The sequence below is a fragment of the Caloenas nicobarica genome, chromosome 17 (genome assembly GCF_036013445.1).
Source record: "Caloenas nicobarica isolate bCalNic1 chromosome 17, bCalNic1.hap1, whole genome shotgun sequence".
Taxonomy (NCBI): Eukaryota; Metazoa; Chordata; class Aves; order Columbiformes; family Columbidae; genus Caloenas; species Caloenas nicobarica.
The window spans coordinates 2264270-2283523 of record NC_088261.1 but is presented as its reverse complement, the minus strand read 5'-3'; the positions used below and the strand labels follow the sequence as shown (position 1 = coordinate 2283523).

The 19254-nt window shown below is 42.5% G+C and overlaps 1 protein-coding gene across 8 annotated transcripts in view; it reads right to left on the bottom strand.

The window, feature by feature from the left end:
- The window catches only part of BCAS3 (BCAS3 microtubule associated cell migration factor), a 304791-nt gene that overhangs the window by 204321 nt on the left and 81216 nt on the right, over nt 1-19254 (bottom strand). For all 8 annotated transcript variants that reach the window (XM_065647149.1, XM_065647152.1, XM_065647150.1 and 5 more), the window contains exon 15: nt 10802-11066. In XM_065647149.1, the coding sequence (XP_065503221.1) occupies nt 10802-11066 (265 nt within the window). The remainder of the gene's footprint in view (nt 1-10801; nt 11067-19254) is intronic.

Genomic DNA, 19254 nt, shown 5'->3' with positions numbered 1-19254 from the left:
TTCTTACTTTCTGCATCATTCTGTAGTCACAACCTTTCATTTTTCAGTTAGAAAAGGAAACTAGCTACAAATTTCATGGACAGCAAAGAAAGAAATGTGAAGAAACCAAAGAAAGAAGTTAAACAAAAAAAGGGGCCAGTCTGTTTATAACAGAATCAAAAGTACTTAAAACAGACAAGCAACCATGAATTAAAAGGTTTAGATCATTAACTTGTTTTTCTGTGTTCCTATAATGCTGTGAAACGCTGGCTTTGTTCTTAATCAAAAGGGAGCCATATTGGGAATTAGGTTCCTAAACAACCGATGCATTCTACAGAGATATTATACAAATCCCAGGCCAAATCCATACAAGCTGACTGAAGAGCAGGCACCTTTTTTCAAGGAAGAAAAACAGCACAGAAAAGGGTTTCTCACAGGAAGCTGCCTGAAAAGCTCTAATGGTACTTCAGATGGATTGAAAATAGGAAGAGGAAGGCGGAAAAATCTTAATGAATGTCTCATCATCCTAAAGACACTCAATGCTTCCTTTACTCTTCTTTTAATACTACATAACTGTAAGCTTAGGGGTTTTATTTGTTTTTTTTCTCCAAAGTCCATAGACCTCTGCATCTTAGAAAAGCACAATAACAAAAATGATGAAATTACAAAGTGTGTTTTGTGTTAAGTATCTGCCCTGAACATTGGTCAATACATTTTAAGAGAAATAGCAAGGTTTTAATGAATAACAAGCCTATTCAAGGCTCAGAGAGCAGATTTCACTAATAGCAATTTTCCTGCACCAACTTGGAGTAAAAAGAAACAGGAAAGGGGGAAAAAATAAAAAAGAGCTCAGTTTTAAATTCAGGCTGAGATGCAATTAATTTTTTTAAGATTAGTTTCATAATGCATTCTCGGTTCTTGTAGAAAGGACTATGAATGGTTTTCTGCACTATTGTCTAATTAGTTACTGTTGCATGTAATCAAGGCCTCTCTGAAAGTCTTTCGCTCTCCTGTATTCCCCCTGAGCAATGCACAGCAAACAGCGACGGCGGCTACAGAGGGGGCTCCAAATGGCTGTAATTTGTTTTCTTTTACTTGTTAGGAATATAATGATTAACTATGAACTACTGAACCAAATGACTGTGTTGTAAGAGTCTCTCTCAAGCCACATTTAGTTACGCAGTGCCCTCTGCTCCCAACGTCGTGTAGTTTTCCATATGCAAAACCTTCAGTTGATTCAATAGAATATTTGCATGCGGAGAAATGAGGCATTTACACATGTCCTTCCTACGCAAGGATGAGCTGCTTTATTTTCATACAAGTTGAGGAATCCCACGGCAGTTAAGGATACTCACGAAACCGCAGCATTAAGCCATCACTTAAGAGTTTTTTATTAATTGTAGCAACAACATCCTACAAATTTTTAGGCTCAAGGTTGCGTGCTGAGACACAGCAAGTCCCATCAATGCTGCCTCCGGACCCGTTTGCTCGAAGCCTGCAACAAAACCGCCATCGTATCATCCGCCCAAAACATAAGCCACATGTTATTCCACAAGTACTCGAAGGGAAAACGGATTGAGGATAAAAGTGAAGAAAGAAAACAACAATGGGCTTTGTTGTCAGACAGAGGGGCCTATTCCCAAAGCAGCCATCACTAACGGCCTCGCTGCCACCGCCGAGAAAGGGGAGGCCCGAAAGTGCCGGACAAAAGAAATCCCAGCAGACAAAGAGAAAACAAATTAAATGCACCATTATAAAACACAGATGCTACAAGGAAAATAAACTTCACAAGATTTACTGGGTTTTGACAAAGCTGGATGTCTGTGGAAAAGACATCAGGAGCGGCTCCCAGGTCCGGCCTGGCCGCGCTCCCTGTCACCCGCCGCCAACCACCTTTGTGAAGTTATTGATGGCTACAGTTTTTATTTATGATTATTTTCTTTACAACTACTGCTAAACCTATAAAATACTCTTCAGGCATGAACGCGAGATTTAAACATTGGATCAAATCACACATTTCTAAGTTTTCAAAATGTATTTTTGGGTATGAAAGCTACGTTTCAGGGAAAACATGCCAGACTTGGTAGCTTGTGACACTGGATAAAAAATGCTCAGTAATTGAAAGGAATTTGTACAGTAAAATTGTCCTCTTCCGATCAACTTAGAGTCTTGATGAATTCAGAACTAAGGTAGTGTCGAGCATCTCTCGGGTGTCAAAATAAAATGATTCTATGTTGATTTTTTTTTTTTTCCAGTTTTCTTTCATTACTCCCATACGAAAAGCTTAGTAATGCAGTGTTATTAGAATTCAAACCCCACTTGATCAGCATTTCTATCTCACAGTATTTAACAGACTGCATTTCAAAGTGTGCCACATAGTCTAGTGACATTAACACTACATATAAACATCTTTAATTTGGTAAATAAAAAGGCAGTAACTCCGGGCTACGCAATCATGTGGAGGCCAAGTTACACAAAAATGAACTGTGTTTGGCCATTATTTCTGTTCAGTGTAATACTGAAGATTCCTCAACTAAACAGTCACTAATCGTCTAACGCAAGGGAAATAAAATAATTTCAAACTGGCAGACAGAAAACAGCAGGAAAAACAGAAGTGTCATGGATGTGGCGGTTTATTTTTGCTTTGCTTTTTATCCAATACAAAAAGTTTCCCGGATGAGAATGGAAAGCTTCCCAGCTTCAGTTCCAAGACTTTCACCCCGGTTTCTGACCTTTTCTCAGACATGTTCCGGTATAATCTGTAATCTGCTGCAGTCGGAAGAGGAAACAGCAGCGCCCTGGTGAGAATCGCTGCCTTGTGACCCGAGCGGAGAACCCGCGCTGGACTCAACAGCGTCCCGAGACACACGCCCAACACCGGGACTGCTCATTACTGCCAAACCGGGGCTTTTCTTTTACCTTTTGTCTTGTTCAGTGAAACATGTTTTAGCTTTCTTTGTAAAACGTTACACATTTTCCTAGAAAAAGTCAGGAACCTAATTGTTTTAGTTAGTGATCGCTTCTAAGTTAAAGTTGCATTGCAATTTCCTTGAATTGTATCCTACCAAATTTGGCCTCATTTCACAATGTAACCCTAAATATTCCCAATACAATTAGATCCATTAAAGAAAATTGTATATTAGCTACAGCACGTATGCACACATCATCTAGCTACTTAGAGGAAATTTTTCTCTCAGCTAAACTGGTGCAAGTCCAAAACCTATCACAAACTTGATCCCATTGAAATGCATGGGAGAAAATAACGCAGTTGGTTGTTTTCATAATGTTTTCAAACCGCTCGATCCTGAACCTTTTGAAACATAGCTACACTAAATCTCATGATTACCCTAAGAAAGCAGAACTTCCTCTGTGCATCCAGGGCAGGCACGTGATGGTGACAGGCAGAATACTCCGCTGAGACACGCAAGCGCCAGCCCAAGTGTCGGGGCCGCTGATGAGACCGAGTCCTCTGCCCTCTCACCCCAGCTCCTTGAACTTCAGCTCTTCCAACTGATTGTCAGCCTCATCCACTCAAAATCTGAGCATGGCCCCATCGTATTCCTTTCTTCCTTCTGAAGTTTCTCTTTCTTCTGCTAGCTTCGGTCTCGAAAGCTTTGTCCCTCGGTTATAAAGTGTCCCACTGATACCCAAAGATCTCCTCTTGTCCTTGGCGATGGGTAGAACAGAGAAGGAACCGCTGTGACCCCTTTGCCACCTGTCACCTCTACCTGGACAAAGATGGATTAGGGAAGACCAGTTCAAACCTCAAGCTGGGATTTGAACCTGTCATTTACTTCAAGAACTAGTGATGTACAGCTGGCCACTTCGCCTACCTCCATGTGTATTAATTCTTTTTCCTGCATGGAAAAGAAACTACATTGACAGTGCGGGGGAATCAAAAAGGAGAAGCGGCCACTTCTGCCAGGGCCCAGGTACCACGGCACCGCTCACCAGCGGCTGCGAGGACATCCACAGTGCTGACTGCCCTGGGCAAAAAATACCTCCTTCAAAATCTGACACAAATGTCTGCTGCTTCCCTTGCTGATTCCCCTCCTCATTTTGGACAGACACCAGTTTGCTCTGCTAAAGTTCCTCAAAGAGCTGCACAGTGAAGGTGCCTTTTTCCTTAGAAAACAACCCCTCCACCACCATGCACACAACCTTCGCCTAATAATCATCTTTCGAGATCGATTTAACAAAAAATATAGTTGGTGCAAAGCTCAAGTCCATTTATGGGCAAAACTCTCCTTGAAGACACACCACCACCACAAGGTGGTTTCCAGCTGTTGGCTCCAGGCGTAGCGCAGCCATAACATGGCAGCAGCAACACTGCGGCTGGTTTCCACAGACGGTTACCAGCAAAATCACCCAACGTGGCCTTTCTGCTCTTAGATCATCTCCCGTGAACGGCAGCCACAGGCAGGGAGGGGTCCAGACATCATCATATCTGCACCAGACCTTGCACCTTCAAGGCTTCACAAGTTAAAAAACTGCATGATCAGTCTCTTGTAACTACTATGGGTGTAGTTATGGAATATTTTGTGAACCAAGGGGAAGGTGCAATGCCCACCTCCCCACTGCGCGGCCAGGCCAGCCTTGGAGCAGAAGCTGTGGCTGCAGCCGCCACAGCCCTGGACTTTTGCAAACTCTTCCAGGAAAGGACTACACGAGCTCAAACTTCACGCTCCACTAAGGCGGTTAGTGTACAAGCAGCTTCCAGGTGCTGGGTAGAGATTCTGTTACTCCAGTGTCTCGCACATGGGAATTTTACTAACAGTAACAATGATGAAGTGCTTGAGAATACCAGTATGTAGGATTACTGCCCTTTGTCGTGTCTATCAATCATAATTCATATCAACACGGCTTTGAGTTCAAAGCCTTCTTTCAGAGGTGACTCCAAGTTGCTGCAGCATTGTGAAATTTAGAAAACTTGGGCATCTCAGACTTCTCTTCCAAATGATACAGAATAAAATGATCATTATATACCTTTTTTTTTTTTAAATTAGGACAACAGAGTCGGAAAAACTTGTCAGCTTGTCTTAGAAACTGCAAAATGACTGGTCTGGGAATTTCTGAAGGACACCTCTGTGTGCAGCTGTGGTGGGTGAGGAGATAGGGACAGTTTAATAGCAGCTCCGTACCCAAAGGGCTCAGCTTACTAGAATTTATATGGACGATAAACTACATGCTAATACATTCTGGGCTTTTTTTTCTCCCCACCTTTTTACCTATGCCTTTTTTTCGCTTGCTCTAACTGCACCAATTTGCTCAAATGTTTTAGCATCTGAATTCAACCCCGGTTGAATACATAGTATTTATCGCAAGTTATGCAAAAGAAAAAAAAAGTGCCTTGAGAACCACTGCATATGAGAACTTGACAATAATATCCATGGGTAATTATAATAAATGGCTTGTCTGAGACATCCCACAGAATAGGAGCCGAAGCAGAGCACAGCAGCCTCTCCTCTCCCGCCCACCGCACCCCTCGGCAGCTCGGCTCTTTTCCCCATGACCGCTCAGGATGTTTTCTGGCTCTGTGACAGCATCGTGACTCAGGTCATGAGAAGTGTCAAAGATGCATTTCCTTGAGATGGGAAAAAGCAACAGATTTTAACAGCCCACAAAGACTAAGCAAAAAGAATAAGCCCAATCAGCATATTTAAGGGTAAAGATAAACCTTTTAAAAGATACAAGTATATTTTATTTCCAATCTTAATGCTTACGTTTCTTTTCATAAAGTGTTTACGTTTTTCAGGCTACCAAAAATGCGCAGTTGATTTAAATGCCTTACTTAAGAAAAATAAACTCCCAAGACAACAGGAGCAGCCCCATTTACTGCGCAATCAATCACGGATCCCATACATGGGGGCTCCCCCAGGACACCCCCTGCCCAGGGCAGCAGAAGGTGTTTGGGCTCAAGCTCAGCAGGTCCAGCAGATAAAGCCATTGTTCCTTCCCCTCGCTGGTTACTACCACGGACCCTCACATGCTTTCACCTTCCCTCACGCCGAACCTTGCTCGTCATACAACACCTTCCATACTTGAACCCCCTCCTTCCGCTGATATGGTCTCTTGAAAAACTCTAGATTCTACTTTCTCGCCTTCTGATCAAACCTGGCACAGGCTCGTATCAGGTGAGCAAAGCTACTTTTTGTCATTTCACTGATGGCAGCTCCCTTGAGCCACTTACATTCCTTGACCCACCAACAAAATTTCTGGAGCGTGCTGTCCCCTCTGTGCCAAACCCCCCGAGTTCTCCTCCTGGCCTCGTCCCAGCCTTTGCCCTTCTGTGCTTTGGACACCAACATCACTCAGAAAACTCTTCCTTCCCTCAGTGAGCAGCTCTTTTCAGCTGGCTCCTCATTTCAAAGCTCCGTCTCGGCGACTTTTGTGCTAATCACACTCGTTTCTCCTTAAACCACTGTTCAGCTCTACACAAGTGTATGTTGTCTTGTGCAGACACATAAAACATCCTGAGAAGCCATAACGCAGCTGAGCACGTTCCTTCTTGTGCATCACCAATATCGCTATTTAGCAATTTCCAACTGGCAAGAACTGCAAAACCATATCGAAAGTGATGCGAAGTCTGCAGGATGCCTTTATTACCCACGATGTATGAGAAGGAAATACATCAGCCTGTCCTTTATATATCTGGTTAACTGGTGAGATTTTACTGGAAATTAAGAGGAAGTAAATGAGGGAAAAATCAAAATAACAATAGAATCCCAAAATAACCTTTCATTAAGTCATTTTCAGAGAAAACACTTAAAAATCCAGTAAACGCTTCTCCTAGGATGTGCATCTGCCACATTGACACTCAACCCTATAGAAATTTTTTTCAGTTTGACGTTTCCAAGACTGAAATCATCCACCTTGACAGCAAAACGTCAGTGGGACGCTCACATCTGCGCTAATCCAGCTCCCCTTGCCTTCCAGCGCCCCTTTGCCTCCCGACCCGGCGGACATCGCGCTCTCCCGCCGTTCCGTTTGCTCTGACCGCGGCCACAGCATTTGCTGCGCTAAATCGCTCAGCCGTCTATTTTTACACTTCCTATCTCAAGAACTGCCGTTCCCTTCTGATGTCAGTCGCCTTCGATTTTCAATTTATCTGGAATACTCGCAAATTCTTTTTCAAATGTAAAGGCAAACATACATTTGCCGCAGTCTCGGATTGATGTCGTTTACAAAACCCACTTCTAAAATACTTTATGTAGAGACACGACCTTCCCTTGTGACAGAATTTATCAGCCTACTTCCCTACTTACCTGAAGGGAATGGATCTTTTCCTTCCACTTCAGAAACTATCCAAAATACACCACCCACTTCTTTCGCTTCACTGATTCTCCAACCATTAAAAAAACCAAAAGGGCAGCTAAAAACACAGCTCACTGACGAGCAGCGAGCTGCTGGCCGGCACCCGCGCCGGTGCCTGCGGCTCGGACCTGCTCCCCGCGCCCCGGCGGTGACCGGGGCTGCAACCCCGGGCTCGGGGGCTCTGCGTGCACGGCCCAGAGGCTTCGCACACCCCGCGACCTTCCAGAGGAAGCAATGGGCTCCAAAAGTCATTAGCAGAAAATACCCGCCAAGTAAATCAATTTTTTTTTTCCCTCCAATTGGCTTCTGAGTGTAAAGAGAAACTCTAGATGAGTGTGAAATCAAGAGAATCGCTACACATTTCGGGCAGCCCACTGCCCAGTGGAGGATTTATACGAGCAGCTCAGCGACTGCAACGTAATTCTGCCTTAACAAAAAAGACGGTCTGTTCTTATTAGCGCTATTTGGTATGAGGTTTACACGCACTATAAAATACCCAGACGCGCCCTTGTTAGGAGTCGCTGCTATGACAGAAAAGATGTACAATAATAATAATAATACTACTAAAACTATCACTGCGAACAGTGACCTAGCTGCGGTCAGCGGGATAGGTGCGGTTCTCCCTGAGCGGAGCCGAGGGCGGGAGCGAGGGCTCCGGGGCGCGGGGGCTCCGGGCCGCAGGGCCCGGGCCCGGCCCAGCTCCCCCGCCAGGCCCGGGCGGGTCCGGCGGCATCGCCGGGAGGAGGGCGCCCCCTGCAGGGCCGGCGGGGCCGCCCGCGCCTCAGCGGCGAGGCGGGAAAAAAAAAAGCGGGGGCGACTTTTAGTCAAATTTAAGAGTTCTAAGCGACGCTGGAAAAATAAATTATTTGAAAGTACGTTTAGAAAAACTGTCCGGTTGTGACGCTGTGGAAGAGCACAATGATTAAACAAATCACAACATTAAAACTACATTAAAAAAAAAATCAGGCCTATTCCGCATCTTTATCCTTTCTATACACCTATAAAAAACTATTTTCTGGCTGCTGAAGCTAAAATTTATAAAGAGAAAAATTAAAGCTTAACGGAGGCTTTTCAAACAACTGTTGTCAAGTGGTGTTTACAGCTCCCGGGTTCAACCCTGCAAAGGAACTGCCCTCCGGTGCCTGAAGTTATTATACAGTTAATTTTCTTTGAAACGAGTTTTGTCTGCCTGTCTCTAAATAGGTGGTTTCTTAAGTGAGTGTTACTTAAAGGAAACCAATCTGTTTTTCTGGAAGGGCTGATGATGTCAGGCCTTTCAACTCTGCTTTCCCATAAGAATTCTTCTAATAAAAGGAGTTTCACTCTGAGAAATGGTGAAAAGTAACGTGAAAATATTTAAAGCATCTGAGACTGCATGTTTATCAAACTTCCAGTTTGATGCTTAGATTTTAATCATGTTGCAATTGTAACCAACGAAGGAAAAGTGAGAGAAAACCTTTTTGATTTTTAAGATTTAAAAAGATTTTGCAGTGAAAAATGTGCTATACTAAAATATTTACAAAGAGCTAAATACAAGTCTGAGTGCAATACATACAGAACAACACATTTTTTCATAATTCTAAATTCATGTATTCCACTTCAGCATAGGTATTAAATATGAAACAACCACTGTGTATTATGAACGGTCTATTGGCAAAACTACACCATCCACATGAATACTTCAATCCCCAACAAAATGACAAGACAAATTCAGAGAATATCATATTATTGGATGGTTTTAGTAGGGGTGGGTGTGTAGCTATAGATCCAAGGTGTGCTTAACTTACTATATTATTGTTTGCTCTGATACTGGAAATTCCCACAGTCAACAACGGAAAAAACCTCCGAGTAGAGCTGGAGACACCTTAACTTACCGGTGCTGTAAGAAGTAACGATAATAACATACTGTAAATTTGAATTTGCAGACTAAAAATTAGAAATACAGAGTTCTCAATCTGCCGAGCAAAGCATTACATGTTTACGGGTAAAAGCTCCTTGCTGTTCACATATCGGTGTCCAGAAGACAACGGGGATACATTCACATCATCACGGCCATAGTTCTGTTTTAACTACTCCTCCATTAATCCACGCAGTGTACCTGTGAGACAGGTGGGTGCCATAAACAAACCCCATTTTATACAAATAAAAAGGTCACATAAGGCCATATTCTACCCTAATGTTCAGCCCCACAAGCAATTCGTATCGGAAGAGTCTTATAATAGTAAAAGACCATAAAAGGCTCCCAACCTCACCCAGATGTTACTGACAATGCGCTCTGGCAATGCAACGGGATGACAAAAATACAACCTCGCTGGACTAACAGGCAGAAAAACCCAAACAAAAATCTGTGATAGCTATAAAAGGTGCAAAGGAAATCTCTCTCTGTCATCCTCTATGTAACAGTTTACTTCACCCTACTAAAAAGAACAGAGCCAAACTATGATTCATTTGGAAATGAACTCATTCCCAGCGCCAGCAGAGCCTCACTTTGTGTGGGTAAACAGTTCCTGGGGTCCTCCCAACAGAATGTAAATAGATGGCCTTGCTACTATATACACAGCAAACAGTTTCATTTTGAAACCAGGAGTTAAAAAACAAATGAGAAAAATATTACAAAGCCTGAACTCTGAAAATATTTACAAGAACAAAAGCTAACCACAAGTTAACATCACTAGGTTACAATTGCTAATCAAAAGGGAAGATAAAAAGCAAGCGCTTTGCTCACAGAAGTCTGGACTTTTGGCCTAAGGTTGTAGTAATGCTATCGTTAACGCGAAGGAAATATTAGCAGAAGGATTAACAGCAGTTTTTCTAACTTAGGGCTCATCAAAACTCTTCTAGATTGCAAAGGACATAAAAGGAAAATGATGATGACAACTCCATGCAAAAAATTCTCCAGAAATGAAACCAGTTCACCACAACCTGCTCTCAATCTGTCACTTAATCAACAACTTGTCCCAGGGCAACGGTGCTGGTCAGGACACGATCTCTGGGTTTATTTCCATTATAATCAGCTGCAGTTAAAGGGATGATTAAGGAAAGTAACAGTTACTCTTTTTGGAGAAAACTACAAACTTCAACTAATTCCACAGACCGGGAACACGGAGTTTATTATTCTTGTTACATGGTGGAAAGCTGATCGACAAAATGAGCGGAATAAAAATTACCGAGGGTCACAGAGTGAGTTATAAGTAAAGCAAAGTAGTAAAACTGAGATCCTAGAGCAAATGAAACTGTTGTTTTTTCTTTAGAGGGGTAAAAAAAAAAAGCATCAAATCTATTCAAAACTTCAAATGGACCTAAGAGTACTGTAAAGGCAAAAGAGACTACGAAGATCTTTTGGTCAAAATCTCCAAAGGGATTTAGGAACCAAATTTTTTTGAGTCAGGCAGCTACCCAGCAGGTATGGAAACATCTTAGAGGACATAGGTATTCATGACTCAAGGGAAAAGGTTCATTGACAATGTAAACGGGAGGAAAATGAGGAAAAAAAAAAAAGGGGGCTTACCATGGAGCGGTGAGCCAGACGGGCTGCTTGACAGGCCCGGGACGGGGCTGCAGCGTCCTCCTTGCTTGGACGTCAGCTCTTGCTCGATCTCCTCCAGCCCCGCGCTCTTCTGGAAGCGGCTCATGCGATTGACCACGCGGGGGGACATGTGCGTCCGCACGCAGGGCTGCCCGCCGTACGGGTTGATGGGGAACACGTGGGACGTGCCGCGCAGCGTGCTGACCACCACCCAGCGGCAGTCGTGGCTGAACGAGATGTCCTGCACCTGGGAACGGGAGCGGAGTCAGCGGCGCGCGCACATCTCGCAAAGAAAACGCTCTATCGCCTTTTAAACAAACACCAGTCTTAACTGGAAATGGGAATAAAACCCCCCCGAGTTTAGGCAATAACTTGAATTGTTGTGTGTATCCCTATTAACTTAATATTCAGTACATATTATAAGACACGGTATAATTCAGTTCCAAATTCTGTGCACTTTTCAAAATACTCTTTTTCTTTTTAACAGGCCTAAATTTCTGAAAACAGACCACGCTGCAAAGTACCACAGAAAGCCACAAGAGCTTGGTGCAATTTTCAAATAGAGTTTAGTTCTGAAAAGAGTTGGGAAATCATTTCAATTACATGGGGGTTTTTTTTCAATTATATGTTTTGTTATTTGCTTGTTTACTCTAATTTCTAGAGATTACCCAAAAAGGGGGAAAGGGAGGGATGAGAACAAGAGAGATCCCACCACTGGGCCTGATTTTGACAAATACTGGCTCTCAAAACTGTATTTTAAGGCAACAGAAATACCATGTCCTACATATCACATAACTTAAAAAACCAAAAATCAATGGCCAGTATTTTCAAGAGCTCTCTGTACTGGTCTCTCATCCTGCTACTATTGGTTTATCCCTCAGTGCAATTTCCATCCATCCAGGTACCCCTGGCCCTGTGCTCTTTTTTGGCTTTAAAATTTTGTCAAGAGGAAACTGAACAACTTTGGCCATTTCTGTAGAAAACCACTCAATTTGACACATAACGATTTTTATTAACCAGCTATTAAAGTCTCAGGGAAGACCCGAGTTGGATTTCTTCTGAGGCATACGAGTACTTATCCACCAGCTGAGAAACACAGGTCTTATTTTAGCTTTAAATGGTTGGTCTTGAAGCAAATGGAAAAATACAGTTAAATATTTTCTACTATAGCTGCTCCTTGCATAGATCTCAGATACAAAGTCCAGAAGGATTTAATTCTCTTTTAAGTGTGCTTTACACAACGCTTTGATGGAAAGCAAATTCTTGTTCCTCAAGGAATGCTTTAAAGGAGAGATTAAATTTTGTTTCCAACCCCGTACTGGCAGACAACTCGAGAAAACAAGGAGTCTGGGTTAAAATGATTTATCAGAGAAAAAAAAAAATCCTAAAACAATTCTTCCAAAATGTTTTTAAAGGTAAAAGCTGCCTAAAAAGAACCATGTAAGCGACTGGGATTTAACACGGCAAACAAACATATAGACGAAGGATTAGTTTTCATTATATTATTAAACAGCATAAACTAAATAAAATTCTTAAAGACTTCGCTGAAGCCAGTTTTACAATACACTAGGTACTCAAATCGGAGTAAACACTGATAAAATCTTGACAAATATTCCAGAAATGCACTCCAGCGATTCCAGACAAAAGCAGCAAGTATTCAAAGTGCATGTTTCCAATGGAGCCCTGAAGCCTTTGAGATTAAAAAAAAAAAAAAAAAGGATTTAAGTCTTGTGACAAGATATTTGACTGACAGACTGTCAGGACGCAAAATGCTTCATCAACATTACACAGGTAAACTAAAAACCAGAGCTACACACCTGCTCTTTTCAATTACGGTGACATATCCAAATGATCTGCTAATGATATCACTAAACAATCTCCCCCAAACCTGACAGGTTTAGCACTTTTGAGCGATTCTGGTATTACTGACATGAAGTCCCAGCGCTTAAAGCTCCTGGTTTGCCTACGAAGTGTTTCACCTTAATAGATTGCTCAGAAAGGATTAGAGACCCCACAGGGATTAACAAGAGCCAAAAAAAGAAACCCCAAAGACGAAGAGTCAGAGGAAAACTCTGGCACCAGGAGTATTTAAATACTTGCTGTTTAAAGAGGCAATTTCGGCCAAAATCAAACGTAAGAACCACACACAAATTGCCATTCTCAGTTACATCAGAAAGATCACATATAATAAAATCATTAAGGCTGTCGGAATATAATCCCAATCCTAAAGGCCCTGATTTCTAACTTCTAGTAACAGAAAGAACGTCCACATTTGTCCATAAATGTGACCCCTCCGTACACATCACTGTTTTCCTAATATTTGGCGTTCATTTCAGACCCAGCTTTAAATTCCCCTCCCGATGTCTCGGACCATCTCCCTGTCCCGGCCTCGAGGAATCAGCGTTTCTCTGCCTTCCCTCCGCCGTTCCGCCTCCACCACAACCTATTTCTGTCCCGCCCGATGGTTTCGTGCTCCTCGCAGCAGCGTGTTCTCCCTCGAAACCACAAGTATCTGGAAGGGACTTGACAAATCTCCCTGCGAACCGACACCTTTCAGCTGTATTTGCAGAACAGACCCGGGGCCTCTTCGGACTCTTCCCTCCTACACTTCAACTCATTTTGCAGCCAAACTCCTTAAATCACTGTTTTCACTCATATTTACCTCGTCCCCTCTCTTACGTTATTTGGTAGAGCATTTTTAGAGGACATTTCGATGACGGGGGGAGCGGAAGTATCTCAGTGTACTGCACAACAGGAATGTATACGTTTCTATATCAATACTCCATTTTCAGTACGTGTGCTTAGGATTTTGTTGTTTTAAAAACGCATCCAACAGCCCTGGCACACGACAACACAAGCCAAGAAACTGGGAAACAATCATTACAGGATGTTTTTTCTCAATGTAAACGTTACACAGAAAAAGAAAGCATTCCTGATCTTCAGGAAGAAAGTTTGGAACAACACGATCCGAAACGCTCTCTTTAAAATATGCATCGCAAACAGTTGGAGAGCGGGTACCATGGTCATGACTACTTAAAACACGGCTGAAACCACAGAAGCAGAGAACAAACGGGTTTTTAAGACTCAGTAATAATAAGAAAGAAAAGTGTTGGCAGACGAGTGTGAAATGAATGAAGATGTAGAGGAACACAGCTCTGCAACCCTACTCAGCAGCGACAAAAGTATTTCGGAAGCTCCCATTACACATGTGGTTATTCTCCCTATCTCCTGCCTGCCCCAAAATGGCCTTGTTGGTCAGGTCAAGGAGGTAGTTCCGAGAGTATTTCCAATTTCATACAAGGGCAGGAATTAAATACATTCATGTCCAACAGCACAAATCCACCTGTGCGAAGTCAAGGAGTCCGGAACTTTCCAGCAGGCCTGGCAGGCGGCGGTGGGCCGAGCTGGAGGGACAATCCTCCTCACAGCCGTCTCAGAAACGAGTTCAAAATCAGCTGTGTGTTCATGAAAAAATACAAAGTTCTCACATCAGACTCTCTGTTCTCCACCACCCTGTTACTGCACATTCCGCAGAGTTCTCGACTGCTTGGAGTATAAACAAGCTGCACAATGGCCCATTAGTGGTTTTCGAGTTTATGCTAAGCGTTGCAATTTATCGCTCTCCTTTAGGGTAATGTACTATTATTTCATGTATTTATAATATATTTCTGGATGTGTTGTTAATTATGATGTAATGTTTAGATACCAAAGATCAATCAAGGCCCCATAGTGTTTACAGATATATGTTAATAAAGTACAAAGTACACTAGATCTCCCATGATACAAAGTTTATTCTACAGCTCAAGGTCAACGTTGGATTTAAAACTCATGTCTGCACTTCAAAATTTTATCTGTCCTCTTCTGTCTGGGTCAGTAAAGGGAATCACAGACCTGAGATTTTGTTTAACTTGGGAATCCTTAAGATATTTTAAATTGCAATACTGAGTACTTTTGTGGGAACATCAGTGCTTTCTCCTGGCTTTATTACCATTTCTTCCCCCTAGTTTGTGAGCAGTTTGGTTCCTTCGGCTTCACGCTACACTTCTTGCATGTCCAAAAGTCCGTGTGAAATCCTGGGACGCTTCAGGGTCCTCATTCGAAACACCAAAGCCTTTTCTGGCCCAAAGGAACACACTTAAGACAGCCACAGACATCAGGAGGATAAGGGCGCACCTCCTCGTGTCACCCGTGGCTGCAGCAGGCTATTCAGTGACTCCTGGCGGACAGGTCTGCAGAATTTTATCCATATTTTAGAGACTGTTCAGCTTCCGTGGATCCTGATCAATATTTGGCAAAATCAAAAGGGGTCCTGGCTGCCCAAACATGCTGCTCCTCTTCTATTACTGTCTAACACTGATGTTTCTCAGTATTAATATGATAACTTTGTTGAAAAAAAAATAATTCAGTAGCCTCACAAAATTATCAAACCTCTTTTCAGAATCAAGGACAATACAACGACGGCGTGTGTCAACAGCTCCACTGAAGATCAGCTTTAAAGATTGTACAGATCAAAAAATTATTTCTTATATTCTGAAAATCTGGAGGAAATCATCTGAACCAAAGGCTTCAAAGCTGGCATACATTAACTTATTTTGTATAGCGGAAATCTATTTAAGTTTTTACTATCAGTCCTTATTCCCACAGCTTCTCCAAATTTAAACACTGTTAGTTAGAATATATTCATAAAATAAATAAAATTTAAAAATTCAGGCCATAACTGGAAGAAAACAAAACAGACATAAGGGCAGTGCATAGAAAGCTTATTTTCCAAGCAGTTGATGAAAAGGAGGCAGTGGGAGGGATGGCTGATCGCTGACCTTGTTACACCAGAAAAATGGGGATACTCTTGTGCATTTCGCTGCATTAAATTAAACTTCAATAGCGAAGTGAAACAATAAAGCATGGCTAACACTAGTGGAACAGCAGCTTCACCCAGCTTCACGGACACTGTGCAACGTCACAGAGAAAACAGACCATGATTTGAAGGACAGGACTTAGGTATTTCATTATACTGTGCAGGGAGACAGCAGAAATGAAAAAACTGTCATTAAACAATGAGAAAGAGCAGCAGTACTGAAGAGGCAAGGGTCAAAATAAATTAGAAAAAACTGGTCTGTATTTGAATTTTTTTGGTTGAGAAAATTAAGGAAATGATGTAGCAACAAACACAAATGAAAAAATAATAAGATCATGGACTACGCAATATGATTTTTCAGCCCCACACAGACCCAACTCTGTCTCCCTGAGTCGTCAAAACTGATTTCAGTTCTGTATCAAACCAATGGCAGAATCTGGGCACAGTGAGACATTCAAGGGGGCCCTTCAGCCAGAGGAGCTGCTCTCTATTAATTACTGAAATTGCAAATGCCACTTTGCTCCGAGTTCCGTCTCCTCTGGACAGTGAAGCTACTCCTAATGGCAGCACTTTCTTCTCATCTGCTTTCAAAGACTGATCAACTGCCCTAAATCAATCTCTATTATTTCAAGACGGTCCCGGGTTCTTTCCCAGAAATAAGGAAGCCTTTCTTCCAGAGACAACTTCAATAATTGCAACTATATATTAATAACTATGTCAAGAGATAGGAAGAAATGTCTATTAACCATGGAGGGTTACATCGAATGTTTGTAAAATACTCCAATGTTTCACTACCCGCACATGGTACTGGCACAACCTTGAAGAGTCTCCACGAAATCACCTCACAAAAACATTCATGCGTTCCCTAGAAAAGTGTAAAACCGCACGTGCTCCGTGGCAGCCCGTGCTGGGATGTTTTTATCCTCCCCCTGTTTACCTGCGCTGCCTGCAGTCAGTTCCAACAGCACTTAGAGAGTCACAATAACAAAAGTCTGACAGCACCAGAGCTGACAGGGGCCCTGGCACCCGCCCGCTGATGCTATCGTCACGTTTATTTGTTCTAGGTCGAGATAATACTGTTTTCAGGGATTTTTTTTTTTTCTGTTTACAATTTCAGATCAAAGAGGACGGACCATCAGGTGACAGCCTAACTTTCATCTGCAAGTAAATGAGCTTCCTCAGTTCAGAACGTGCTATACGTTTATTAAAAACCTTTCAAAATGCTTTTGGATAAAAATACGAGTGCAGTAAGTGTTGACTTACAACGCGAGAGCTGCAGAACAAGAGAACAGATCCTTAACCAAAATGCGCACCACATACACATGCACATTTTTCCCCTTTTCAGCCGAGCTGTGCAAGCGTGGATTCCCTGAGAGCTTCAGTTCTCTCTGGTTAAATACAACCAGTGCTTGCAATGAACCTCCACAATGGAACACAGTGCGCCAAACATACTGGGTTTTGTTTAAGTAACAACAACAACAACAAAAATTCTAAAGCATAGGTGGCACTTAAATACTTAGAAGATATTCATCCAATGTAACAGAAACAGTGACTTCAGTCTGTTTGCAGAAGAGTAACTTTGAATGTTGTGACCTTGGGACTCACATCATTCAAACCGACAAAGTATCTGAGCACTTCACATTCTGCCGTGGCCGTTGTCCTCACGCGACAAAGGTCCGTTTTCCATCGTAAACCATCTTCATCGGAATCACACAAAAAAGTCAGCGGCTTTGTCAGGAACTGAGTGATCTTCACAGTCCCGACTCGATGTTTTATTCAGCAGATAAGGCTCCTTCCTATCTGTGCTGCTCAAAGTCAGGAAATACAACATAGATTTGCAATAACACGACTTTAAAGCTCAGTAACACTCTGTTTCACTGTTCAAAGCGCAGAGAAAGAGAAAAGGAAACCCATGTTAGGAAGAGGAGCTGTGAGCAGCCAGGAGAACACTGCCATGGACCCCTAAGTCTGTACCGAGGGGAACGGAGGCTCCTAAACCCGCCTCACCGAGCACGGGACCAAAATTCCCTCAGCATCACGACAGCAGCACCAAGGGGATTGGCAGGACAGAAGAACCCTGAGGAGATGATCACCAACAAACCCTGGCAGGTGGCGCCTTTGGCTCCGGGGGTAACGACCCTCAGCTCTTCGGAAAGTGCAAATGCTGAGCACAAACCCGGCGCTGGCCGAGGACAAGACCCGATGTCCACGAAAGGAGACAAACCCCCTACAGGTCTCTTTCCAACCAGTCTCTATTTCAGAAATGGTCAGGAAAAGGTAGAAACGGTCTTTCAGACTGAAATTTCTCAACCCCAAACCAGAATTTGTCCGGAATTTAGAAAAATAAATGCATGGTGAAGCATTTATTCTTGAGTTTTATTAAGTCAAAGTAATTCTATAACTAATGCATCTGACTCAGTAGAAAGACACGTGCATGCGGAGACATGGCTTGATTGCAGTAAATCGATCAGTGAACACCATTATTAAATCACAAAACTTGCTTCTTTTTCTTTAATATACATTAAGCGTGCAACTTAATCCACTTAAGACGCTTGTGTATGGGAATGACAGAGGGGACTTCGTGTCACCTTCTCTTAGGAGACAGATGAGAACTCCCAAGCTCCTGCTCTGCCCTCCCACCAGTAGAGACACAGTAAAACGGAGACTGGGAATTCTGTAGCGCTGCACAAGGCGATCTCAGGGCTGAAAGGGGTGAAATCACAATTCAAATGCTGCTGTAATACCAGATACACCTCCCAATATTCGAAACACCGATACATTTGGTTCCCATATTCTGCTCCCAGAGCGAAGCTGCCAGGCCATGTACTGTTACCCACGTACCCTCCGTCCGTGAACTAAATGGTCTTACAATATCAGCAATAAGTGTTTGCAACAAACACACTAATGGATCACAAAGCAAGAAAAGAAAAATCACGCATCAGCCTGTGAGAGATATTTTGGGAAACGTGTGGTGAAGCTCTATCGGCCAGAATCTCACGTACGAAAGCAGATTATTTCAGCAGGGACATTAAAATACCACATATAACGAGGGCATAATGATGGTGTTTAAGCAATTTATAATGGGTACAAGCTAAACAAATTTTGACACTGATAATCACTCATGTCCATCAACACAAATTAGAACTTTTTATAGCTCCAGTCCAGAAGGTGACCTTTAAGACCATTGGCCTTGATTCACAGTTAGCTTTAAACCAGGGGAAAAAAAGAAAAAAGAGAAAAAAGTCTGGTTGCAAATGTGTAAATACCATTCTAACCAAGAAAGGAGGTATAGAGGCTTCTAGTGTGTGTCTCAGAATATCTACATTGAGAACTCTAAATCAAACATTCTCCAAAATTCTTGCCTAATGCTACTCACACATTAAATTTAAGGAACAAAAAAACAGGACTCACTAAACAACTACAAATACTGTTATTCTAAAAGAAAAAATAAAGTCATCCATCATATCATGTAAATATTTTAAATGATAGATGTGTATTGAGAATCACAGGAACCAATGTAATATTGTCACTGGAGAGTTTAATTAGCAAGGGAGTTGTGAAATCCACCAATACGCCCCAG